This window comes from Trichosurus vulpecula, chromosome 3, assembly GCF_011100635.1.
Source record: "Trichosurus vulpecula isolate mTriVul1 chromosome 3, mTriVul1.pri, whole genome shotgun sequence".
NCBI classification, from domain to species: domain Eukaryota; kingdom Metazoa; phylum Chordata; class Mammalia; order Diprotodontia; family Phalangeridae; genus Trichosurus; species Trichosurus vulpecula.
Genome location: NC_050575.1, coordinates 164,398,353 through 164,410,457, shown reverse-complemented (window position 1 = coordinate 164,410,457; position 12,105 = coordinate 164,398,353). Strand labels below are relative to the sequence as shown.

The following is a 12,105-nucleotide window of genomic DNA, read 5'->3' as shown; positions in this document are numbered from 1 at the left end:
TGCAGATGGGATTCTCTCTACACCCCTTTCTGACCTATCAGGGCCACAGATGCCTTTTTTTTTTTCGGGGAGGGGGAGATGGAAGAGGCTGGAGCCCAGAAAAGAAAATAGACAAGAGCTGTAAATACTCATGATTGGAGAGTTCTATTCAGGAGCTGATCAAGGAGCACCTAGATCAAGAGGAGATTCCTTTGTATAAAGATGGGGGTAGTGGCAGCATATTCAAATATTAAGCATAGAAACATGCCTTCAATATCACTGCCAGTCATAGGAAGAAAAAAGCAGGTGGTTAAAAAAAGAATACAAGGCAGAGGTATTTATTCTTCTACTATACTGTTCTACTCCCTTGATGCAGAGACCATTTGGCCTCTAGCTGCGACCATACAGTATTTCATCATTTGAATAGACCCATTCACAAGGAAGGTTCCCCCAAAGTAGTCACCAAGACCAGTTTCCAACCATAAGCAGTGATCAATGTGGTATGTAGCACCACCTCCAGTTGGGAGCATCGCCCAAATCTGTTACTTTTGAGAGCAAGAGCAGCAGCATTCATAGGGGCAAGAACTACAGATATTTGGATTCTTATTTTATATACAATCAGGTGATACATTATACACAATCAGATGATTATGTATAGAGGGATTGGTTAGTGGAAAATGTGGAGCAGACAGTGTAGGCTTTGCTGACTTAGTTACAGTAAAGTGTGTTTATACAGCTGAGGATTGGATCAAAACCCCTTGATATTACTCCCATAAATTAATCTTCAAGACCCACTTACAATGACAGCGTCTTTCCATATGAGGAAACTCTAGTTATTAACTTCTCAGTGTCACGCCACTTCAAGAGATGCTTAGATGTGACAGGTAAGAGGGGCTGATTATAATTAAGGCTCTCAAGTCAATAACATCAAATTATACAAAGCCATTAAAATGAAATTAGTTTAACGAAGTAGATATAAGCCTATGTAGTGTAGCAACTAAGTTGGAGATAATGCAATGTGAGTCGGTCTTCTAAGAGCAGGCGAGCGTTTCTGACCGCTTTCCATTTGGGGTGGCAATGGGAAGGGGAGGTACCAAGAAAATGCAAAATAAAACAGACTAAAAACACTTCACCCACAAGAAGCCTTGTGGAAATTTTATTATATAGAATGTAAAATGCAACTGTCAGTCAAATAAAAAGAACATTTTGTTTTAAACACCATGCTCAACATTATTTAATTGCATTTTTTTTATAGTTAGACATTTCAAGCATTATAGGGAAATAAAAAGAAAGAGAAAAAACCGAACAGTAAATTCAGTACATTTCAAAACGGAATGTCCCTCAGGTCAATTAAAAATGCAAGAAAAAATAGTTTCAGTTCCGTTTTTTTCTTTTAAAAATACAGTTATCTGTACAAGAAAACACTAAACATAAGAAATCATATTATCCCTTTTATTAAATCAAAATTATTTAGCACATACTGTGGTTAATACTAGAATCATTTATTTTTCTAAGTAATTTGACAAACATTAGATATGAAAATATTTGAAAGAAAAATGAAAAAAGCAAAAACACCTTGGAATTAAAAAATAGTTACTACCTTATATATGGTTTAATGTTCCACAGTGTTTGTTAAAGTTACTAGTAGCTGATTTATTTTTAATATTAAAAATAACAGTATTTATATTTCTGAGAGCATAGAGGAAGGTTTTTAAAATTTTTTAAAATAAGCTTGGAGGTCTTAGATACACAAATGCAACCCAAAATGGACATGTGAAAAAAAGTATTGCTAAAAAAAATTACATGTTTTTATATTACCCCTTTAGACTCTAGAAATTATACAAACCCTACAAAATGCCCCCCCTCCCCTAACGTGTCTGACAGCAAAACAGTTAACTGTCTCAATACAGAATTCACATAATTAATTACAATACATAATGTAGTTTTTTTTTAAAAAATGCAATAAAATCAGACAGCCAAAATAAAAGAAATTAGAAGTAAAACATTTAATAATGCATTTACATATTTAAGAATATTTAAATACTGTTTAAAAATTTTTTTTTAGGATTTGTTACATAACACCTAAGACTTCCAAGCCACTTTGTTGCAACAGAAAAGATCAAAAAGGAAAAAGAGAAACACGCCAAGAAAAAAACAAAAACAAAAAAACCCCAAACAAAAAAAAAAATTTCCACGTTTGAAATGTCACTACTCTGGGGTACATTTTGGTGCCTGGAATTTACAGACGTTGTTCCAAAAAGTACCCCAAAGTTTACAAATTTGGAAGTAACAATAAAACAAAACAATACCGCCCCCCCAAAACAAAATCAAAAGATTACCAGCATTTTCATGAAGTTTAGTATATTACTAATTTTTCCTGATTCTTAGAAAAGTTCAGTATAGATTATTCTACAACTAGTGTTTCACAAAAACGAACAAAAAATCTTCATCAAAAGGCTGCAAATCTAGAAACCTCTGTTACAAAAAGGTTTTCTTTCACAATGATTTCAAGGAAAAAAAACTGCCGTAAGGACATTGTTCTACTGCTCCTGTAGAGGAAAAAGAAGAAAGAAGAAAAGTTATTCCTTGGTAGATTTTGAAAAGTATGTACTTCTGAACCATTTCTCCCCAGGGCAGGTGACAGGTCACACTTTCTCTCTCTCTGGTATCCAAACAGACAACGGAGTCACTGTACAAGGAAATACCTCCCCCCCTCCGTAGCACTAATGTCATAGGACATGGCAAGAGAAAACCTTGCTTAGGAGGGGTGTTCCCGTGTTTTTCTTCTAAATGGGCACGCAGAACGGGGTGGGAGAGAAGTGTAAGCATTTCCCGGCCCGTGGCCATTCTGTTAGCCTCTGGAAAGCTCAGCTACCCATTCCTACTGAGCCCTCTAGGAAGCTGCTAAGGATGTCACCCACGGAGCCCACTGAGGTAACTATTATTTGAATCATTGGACACCGTGGTTTGCAGTGCTATCAAAAGGAACGAGAAAACCTGTGCATGTTTTTCCTTTAGTTGCCTGATAATTGGCCTCAACATCTATCAAAATGGCTAATTATTAAACTTCAGAATGCTGATTAATGGCTGGGAATGTACAAGGCTGAGAAAATCTGGCTTTGTGGCCCTCAGCCCTACCTCCCAAGGAGTAGCCAATACAGAACCCTCTTTTACATGACCTCGGAAGTGACTCATGGAGTTGGAACAAAGGAGAGGGCTAGATAATCATTGTTGCTAGACACCTTTCTAAGCCAAATGACCACAATTTCAATAGCCAGTTACCCCATGTCAAAAACATGGAGTAGCAACTTGCTCAGAATGGCAATATAGTCAATGCTTCACATCCCCTACGTGGAAGCGCCTTAGAAAGCCTACATACTTTCTGGGTTGTATTGTATACAACGGACAAATTGATGGCAATTTGTTAGGCCATATGGAGGAGTGGCCCCACTAGGTTAGAAAATTACTCCAGTGATCTTTTTCCAAAAGATTCCTTGTATAGAAAGAGCAAGAAAGCTGGAGTTCTGAAAAGAAGTGGCTACTAGGATTTCTCCCTGGCTACTGTAAATGTCCTAGTTAACATTTGGCTTTCCTGTTTGTGTCCAAATTTTACAAAGACCCAAGTATCAGAGAGCCATGTTTTCGGATGGAAGAACAACAGGAGACAATGGAGATAGTGGCTGGCTAAGAGGTCAGAGCTTCAATGGGGTGGCATGCCAATGTTCAATTCACTCACTGAACTATTCTAAGATTGGGAGGAGGAAGGGACAGGACAGAGGTACACACTGCTGTGTTCAGGGAAATACAGACCTGGTTGTGGGCCTGAGCTTGCCCTAATGTTTGCCCATAGTAAGCGGCTTGCTGTCTGTAATACTCCGCCCAGGCCATTGTGTAGTCCGGTGGAGAACTTGCCTGAGAAGCTGCATTGGCGGCATGGCCTGATTGACAAAGGAGGAAAGATTGATTATCTGAATGCACCAATACCAGTGCATTCAAGGACAAGCCATATTAGCTATAAAACAGTGCTCAAATCTAACTGTGTATTTCCCTTCCTAAAGTGTTGCTGGACATCAGGAAACACTGCTCACATCGCCTGATATTTCAATTTTGAAGAGCTGGATGGTCATAAGGACCCGATTGAAGTTGGCTTGCTGATGGGTGCAGATTACAAACATTTAACAAAAAATTCCACCTGTCCCGTTGCTGCCTCACCACTAACAGTTCCTTTAAAAAACCATCATATTTTAGCCATTCAACTCCTTCCCCTCAGTAACCCCCTTCCTTTCCCTTCCACATCCAGGAAATTCTCAATGACGGGGGAAGAAGTATCATTCCCCTTCAGAGAACAGCCCTAAATCTTTAGTTTACCCATCCTCACCAACCTTCTAAACCAAATGAGATCTTTATTCAGTTTACAGAATGTTTAACTCATCTAACCCAACCATTTAAGCAAATATACCAATTTAGCTCTGATTTGAATTTATCTGCTAGGGGTTTTTAAGATTGGTTTAGTTTGTGATTCAGTTATTTGGATTAAGCAGAAAGACTTCAGGACTCTAAGGCAACCACCACTTTTCAGAGGCAAGTCTAAGGATCCAGGTACTACATACACCTAGTTCTCCATTCTGTCTCTCACCTAGCCTACTGCTGCTCAATGAGAATCAGCAGTGTGAAAATCAGCACAGGAAAAGGATAACGGTATGCATTTCTATGCCAGCTGAGATGCAACCTGGCTGGGTCACAACTCTGTTCTGGCAAAAGGGCAAGAAGAAAAATGGGAAAACAAAGTTAAGGTACTGATACGAAGGTCCTGAGGAAAAGAAGATGCTCTGTCCACAGTAAATTAAAGTGTGCTCGGGAGGGACAAGAAGGCACTTTGTCATTCATTAGTCATCTGCCTTTGAAGAAAGCCACTCACTCTGTTTTTTGTAATAGTCCTCCCATGCCTTGCTGTAACCAGGCTGGCTGTTCTGCTGCTGGCTCTGCTGGCCTGTTTAAAGAGGACAAAAACAATCAGGCCAGTGAGGAAAGGAGGGTTTTTTCCTCCTGCCCAGCTACTGCCCAGAGCTTCTTGGTGCATTTTTACCCACACCAACAAGCCTGTGGGGCACACACCTCACAATAATGCTTTGGGTGCTTTAGCTTTTTGGGGGAAAAAGAGGCAAGAGACTTAGCTGGAAGAGGATGGAGGACAGGACAAAAGAGGAAGAGAACAAGATGGGAACCTCCATCCAAGAAACAGACAATGAATTTTGCCCCATGGTTATGTGAGGAAGGGGTGCAAAGAGAGTTCTTCCAGGTTAGGCACGGAGCACAGTAGCTGAGTTAGAGGAGACATGAGATGGCCCCTAAGATAGGAAAAATACAAGGTAGGCTGCTAAGAGAACAAAGAAGCTTCCTAATGATATGTGTCAGGAAGGGGGCTTCAGAGACACTGGCTGTGGACTACTCTGAGGTGATTTAGCATTCAATACCTTAAATGAGAACAGGTAACAGACAGGAGGCTAAGAGAAACAGGAGAGGCAGAGCTGGTTTTGTTTACAGGATCAACTGAACTTCAAATAGGGATAGGGAGCAAAACAACACCACCCTTTTACATAACCCTTTTCTTCTACTTGAAGACAAAGACTATGTACAGCTGGACAAGCAGACTTGTAAACATTCAAAGAAACTGATCATAGGAAATTAAAGAAAATCTAAGAAAGAAAGCTCCATCCAAACCCTAGCCTCACTTCCCCTTGCTCCCCAATGCACACCGTATAGTGGAAACCAGGAAGTACAGGGACAAGGGAGGGTGGACAACAGGGGAAGAAAGCTAATTCAACTCTTTCTCTCTCTCCTGGGTACATGCCCTACAGTGCAACGTAAGCTGCAAAGGGTTTTCAATCACTAAGGGGGGTGGAGGTGGGGGTGGGAGAGAGGAGGATACTGTTAAACATAATAAATTGCAAGTGTGAAGTGGGTGGAAGGAACAGGGCAGCAGCATCCTGTCCAGGGGCATGAAAGAGGGTTAAAAGACTTGACCAAAGCCATAAGTCAGGACCTTTGTTTCTGCTGAGGTCAGAGCTGGCTTGAGTGTCCACCACCAACAAAGGAAAGGACATCCTTCAATGCCCTTTTACAAGTAGAACTAGTCCAAAGTAGGCTGAAAAGACACAGCACTAAGTACATCTCACAGCAAAATGTTTTACCCATTAGTTAATTTATTTAAGGTTGAAGATGGGTATGAGAAGGATAGAGCCATAACATTCAAACGCATCCAGGGTTAAGGGTGGGGGTTGGGAAAAAAGGTCTCTCTCTCCCCACTCTCATCACTACTGAAGGATAGGGCCAAGGAGGAAGGGATGAAGGAAGAGTAGGAGACAATTTTTTGATAGGTATTTTGTGGTGGCAGTGGAATTTGGTTCTCTAAAAAGGTGAAGGGAAATGGGAAGATGGATGGCTGGGAGAAATACACTATTGATAGGTAAGAGCGTGGGATCAATACACTGCCCCCCCCCACACCCCGCTACACTCTCCCCATGAGATTTCCTTTAAAATCTTAAATAAAAAAGAGCATTTGAGATGCAGAAAATAAGATTTTTTCAGTTATAGGTAATTATGTAGCTTCTGAAGAGTAATCCTCCCATGCCTTGCCAAACTCCCCTTGGCATGACTGAGAACTACCCTGATCTTTAGCCAGGGAGCAAGCAGTGCAGTGAAGTCTGCTTTAATAACCGCACCACCTCATCTTATCGATGGCCATCATGAAGCTCTTACCCACATATTTATTTGTTTCTCTCATTCTTCCAAAGGAGGAAAAAAAAATCAGAACTGACTGGTAATCAGTCTAAACACATCTACCCTTCTGAGTGTGGTGTTCAGCATTTGCCTCTTCCATAGCATAGAATGGGAAAAGGTCAGCTAGGCTCCTGGCCACTAGCTAATCCAAAGGTTGCTTGCTCTTTTCTAGTTAAGCTACAACCACATTCAGAAAAATGTCTAACTAACTTTCTGGCATTTTCAGAAGATTTTCCATCATCAGATACATGAAAAACAGTGACATCTGGCTGAGCAATAAACCAACCAAAATTACAGGATTATAATCTTAAAAATGGAAAGGGTCTAAGAGACCTATGAGGCTCAGAGCAGGGAAGTGACTTGACCCCCATCACAAGGCTAGAGTGAAGAAATTAGGACTCGAGCCTGGGACTCCTGATTTCTAGTCCTGTCATCTCACATCTAGTGCAGTATTTATGTGTGAACTAGGGAACTCAGAATTCCTGAACTCAGCCAGCCAATAATCTAAGAAGCAGGACTGCTTTATTTCCAATGTGCAAAGCCCGCATCACTTGGCACAAGAACACTTGATATAACAGACCAGTATGCTCCAGGTCATAAAATCTGCAGAATCAAAATGAAGGCTTCCCAAACAAAAACATGTTAGCATTTCCAACATGTCAAAGAAATTTGGGTTTTACCAAGGATGATAAAATGAGAAAAATCTCTAGGAAACAGCTGAAAAGGGACAACAACACATTTCAAATATCAATAAAACACAAAGGTTAGAGACAACTACAGCTGGCTTCTGGTTTGGGGCCTTACTGACTCTGGACTGAGCACATGAGGAATTCAAGTCTAAATGATCATTTTACTTTTCAGACACTAAAAAAGCATTTTCAAAAGGCCACCCAAGCCACAACCAATTAAGGCAGCAACAAAGGGTATCTATCTAAACTGGGAGGGTTGGGCAAGCTTCCTCAAAGAGGAGTTACACAACTCTCCACCTCAGAAATCAGATTTTTCCCCTTGGAATTTAAGGAAGATTAAACATCTGCTTAATGGTTACCATTCTCTGCTCCCCACCAAACTATATTCTGTCCCTAAAAGCTACACCATATCTTCAACACAGGATGAGCAGACAACTCACTGACACTGAGAGAAAGCAGGTACAAAAGTGAGGAAGACTGTTGTCTAGATGATAGAGAAAGGCTCCATGTGGGGCCCAAGAAGACTAGTCACAAAGAGTTAGTGATGTTGGGGAATTCTGTGTTTCTTTAGTCTTTTCAGCATGAGATCTGGCTAAATAGCAACAGTGTAAGAGTAGTTTGGTCCAAAGGAAACTCTAAAGTCTTGGGAAATGGGATATTTATGACCCAATCATGAGGGACAAGTGCCTGGTGACTGTTAAACAGAATGAAAGAAAGCCAATAAACCTGGAAAGTGACTACAGAATGCAGAAAAGAAGAGAGGCTTCAGTTCAATGCCCACCCCAGAGAGCAACAGCAAGAGAGATGCTGATTCTTCTCTTCCAAGTTTTCTCCACTGACTTCTTCACAACCCCAAGAATATCACTTGTCTGCAGACTGTAGTCAACCACAAGGAGGGGCCATGGTCCCTTGTGTGATCTGGGGGAGGGAGCAACTGGGGCCCGATTGTTCCAGCTTTCTCCCTGTTCCCCAGCTCCTGGAAGCAATGGTCAACCAGTGACATCCATCTTGGACGAGCCAAAGCACAGATGGTGAAGAAAGCATCAGAATAGCTGGGTTAAATGCAGCCAGACTATCATAACACACCCGTGAGGAATGCAGAAGACCTGAGCTGTTTTTCCAGACCAATCACCTCTGGCTGGCTATGTCTACATGTATTTTGCCTTTTTATAAGAAGGCATCATTACCTTTTACATTGGAGAGGGCTCTAGGAATTCACTGATCTATCTATCTTGTATCATGTGAGAAAATGTGCATCTTTTTTCATCGGACTCTGAAGTGTCACTTACTTGGGACTTGTTGCGCAGGCGTCTGCCACGTCTGGTAGGTGTTACCCCAGCCCTGGGTCATAAATGCCTGAGGACCACTGTGGATTACAAAACATTCATTCTTTCTGGTCCATTATGCCCCTTCTTCACGTTCCATGCCCATCTCCCCTCACATTTTCCTTCATTCAGTTTTCTCTCTCCAAGTTTCCCACCTACTTCTCAAAGCCTGAAAGCTAAATTTGTACCATCTGTTGTAATATCAAGCTTGTCTTACTGTTTGCCAACTATAGGAGAACTAGAATGAAATAAATGATTTTACCTACCTCACAGGGTTGCTGTGAGGGTTACCGTTCACTTTAGCAGCAATGTTTGGAAAGCACCCTGAGCTCCTCGGAGGAAAGGTGCTACATGGATATAAATAAATAAATAAAAAAGAAATAAGAATGCTGGGGGTAGAGGTTATGGAACAGATTGACTCAAAAGTCCTGCTTAAGAACTGATTAGCAGTGACCAGCCTAGGGGTTAATATATTGATGCTAGTGTGAGAAAAGAGGACTCCCAAACTAGTCTGGAAAAGCCCTGACATCAATTAAGGGCCAAGGCCAAGATTAGAAAAGGGGGTGGTGGTACAATTTAAAGACATTATTCAACTGTGATGCCCATATCAAATTTTCAACCTTTTTATTGGGAGTCCCTAAAAGAGAAACTGTGGGCAGGAGGAATTCTTGAGAGAAAATTCTCTGCAAAGACACAGGTAAAAGACTCACTTTTGATGAGGTGTAGCAGGTGCTTGGTTGAAAGGACTCTGACCAAAGCCTCCAGGTGCGCCCATATTGGTACCCTGTCACAGACACAATGACAATTCTAACTTCCTATTCACTGATCATCTAAATTCTACCCAAACCCTCCCACTCCAAATCAGTTTTAAAAGTTAAAACAAAAATAAATGAAACAAAAATATTTCATAACCCTAAATCTATCCTTTCTTCCCCACAGAAAATTTTATTTGCAGAATGGTTTCACACCCTCAGGTGAACAATACCACAGAACAGCAAATAATGGTACCACTATGTCTATGGATGATAACACCACAGTAAACCTAGCTTATCACCCTGTGTATATGGACCAACCTGCTTGACTCTCCCGTCAATTAAGGCTGGCCCAAGTCTCTTTCTGCAATTCTATGTCCCTTTTGAGGTGAGCAGTGGCAAATCTTTCCTCCATCAACACTCCCTTTGTTTATCTGCTTTGAGGTGCCTGAAACTAAAGCCAGAGTCAATGAAAACCATCTGCATGTCTGGCTACCAATACAATGCCAACAAGAGGCCAGGCGGGCAGTGCTGGGTGCAAAGCATTAGCCCCATCTTGCCTGGAAAATAGGCATAGATTTGGGGTGGTGAGGAGCTGGAGCGTCTAAAATGCTTCACTCATTGGTCCCATGACCATTATCAGCCTCTGTGCCTCAGACTTTACCCTCAGGAAAATGGGGGTTATAACCCATGTGCCCCAACCAAGCTCACCAAAACAGTGTAAGGAACTGCTGAATGGCACAGGAAGCACAAAGGTTCTTGGGGAAGTAGGGGGAAGGCACCAGACAGCCAATAGAATATTCTATCAACAGCCCAAAGGTGGGAAAAAGGGCCTTGTACGTACACCAACTTTCTCATCTATGAGATGTCTGGCAAGTTCAATCTGCTGTGGTATGCCTCTGATAGTGAATATCCGTACACTGGGGTCTGTATTAGGAGGTGGATTCCGCTGAAGTTCTACGTGGGCTCCTGACTGTTGGTTTATGCTTTTGATGTTCTCACCCCCTGTAGGTAGAAAAAAAGAATACAGGAGAGAATAAATGTGGTATGATTCTGATACCTGCTAACAAATCAGACATTTCTTTCCTCCTTTGCATCCTTTACTTTAGCACCAGCAAGATAATTGTTTTCTATGCACCAGGACATATACAGAGCAAACAGAAATGTTTAAATGTTTTTAAGGAACAATATTGCTCCAAGGAGGCAGCCATTTGTTTGTTGGTGCTTGAGCACTTGCTGATGATAGGTAGATTATGTGGAACATGCTAAGATTACTAATACTGGGTAAAATCAGCAGGACAATGGCCATCAGAACACCTCTTTGTTGGCACTGAGTTGCTGACCAACTAGAATACATGTATCCTACATGTATAATATAAAATGGGGGTTCACTTACTACCTAAAAGGGGAAAAGTCCCCTACCAAACTCCAAAAACTAACACAATTGCAACATATCCCACTGTAGGGGCTCAATAAATATTTTTGGATTTTGTTTGCTCTCTAATACCATCCAAACCCTAGGCCCAAGAAAAGCACTGTGTGTTTAGTCAGCAACTCTGTCCCTCTGATAAGTTACAATCTCCTTTCTCAGTATAAGAATGACTTTCTGATGGCTCCTCCATTGTACAATGGGGGCCTTCAACCAAAACACACAGGCCACCCCAGCCACTATCCCCTCTCTGCACAGGTCAAACGGCCAGGCAAAGAACCGAACAATTCTTGGCTCCCACTAAGGCCTTTAATATACCATCCTGTCACTTCTGAAGTCACTGCATCCATAGGGAATGGATCTAGACAGGGAGCCATACCATGACAGTGTACATAAGAACACTGGGTGGAGCAGGGCTAATGAAAATTTAGTTGGACTTTTTGAAAAACCTGTGAGAGTCCCAGTCTCTTAATGAAATTTGCTTAACAAAAGCTCCAGCCAGCATTACAATGGTTCAATTCTTCTTTTGAAATTTCACAGAACTTAAAGATCAGCTCCACTCAACTGGAGAGGAAAAAAAAAAAGGGGGGGGGGGACAAGAATAGAGGGAAAACTCACAGCACCAGTTTTGTAAATCTAGGCAGAAAATAATCACTGAAAAACTGCTATAGGGCAGTAACTGTCCCTAATCCGTACACAAAGCAGATAAAATGATTATTTAAACATTTCTTTTCATTTTAAGATTCTTCCATACCCCACCTCTTGTATAAAGTTACAAAAAACTTACAGGGGCTACATTTGTTCATTTGTAACATACTCTTGACCTTTTTAACATTCCAACCTTTGCTTTCTCCTTTGCCCTAGTCCCCTCCCTCCCCCATATTCAGGGAGGGAAAGTCATTTCAGAATAACTCCTCAAGCAATTAGGTTTTCAAAGACATTTGGGGGGGATCAACATATGTTGCATCCACCAGCAAGACAACTCGAAAAAACAAACAAACCCCCAAAACCCTGTCTTTGTAATTGACAATAACAATACACCTATAGTCTAGTATGCTGAAGATAAAGGTGATACACCATTTAATAAAACTTAGAATTAGTTGGTACTTTGTTCAAAGTTTCACTTAACATTTGCTTGACTGGTATGTTCT

At 41.1% G+C, this 12,105-nt stretch overlaps 1 protein-coding gene across 3 annotated transcripts in view; it reads right to left on the bottom strand.

Moving 5' to 3' along the window:
• Positions 1–1,102: 1,102 nt before the first annotated feature.
• FUBP3 (far upstream element binding protein 3) overlaps positions 1,103–12,105 on the bottom strand; it is a 67,788-nt gene continuing 56,785 nt past the window's right edge. For 2 of the 3 annotated variants that reach the window (XM_036750537.1, XM_036750538.1), the window contains exons 13-19: positions 10,370–10,530; positions 9,484–9,557; positions 9,040–9,120; positions 8,738–8,814; positions 4,898–4,969; positions 3,790–3,917; positions 1,103–2,528 (exon numbers count right to left, since the gene is read on the bottom strand). In XM_036750537.1, coding sequence (XP_036606432.1) covers positions 2,520–2,528; positions 3,790–3,917; positions 4,898–4,969; positions 8,738–8,814; positions 9,040–9,120; positions 9,484–9,557; positions 10,370–10,530 — 602 coding nt within the window. In that variant the 3' untranslated portion in view covers positions 1,103–2,519. The remainder of the gene's footprint in view (positions 2,529–3,789; positions 3,918–4,897; positions 4,970–8,737; positions 8,815–9,039; positions 9,121–9,483; positions 9,558–10,369; positions 10,531–12,105) is intronic. The other variant, XM_036750539.1, reaches the window with a different exon arrangement.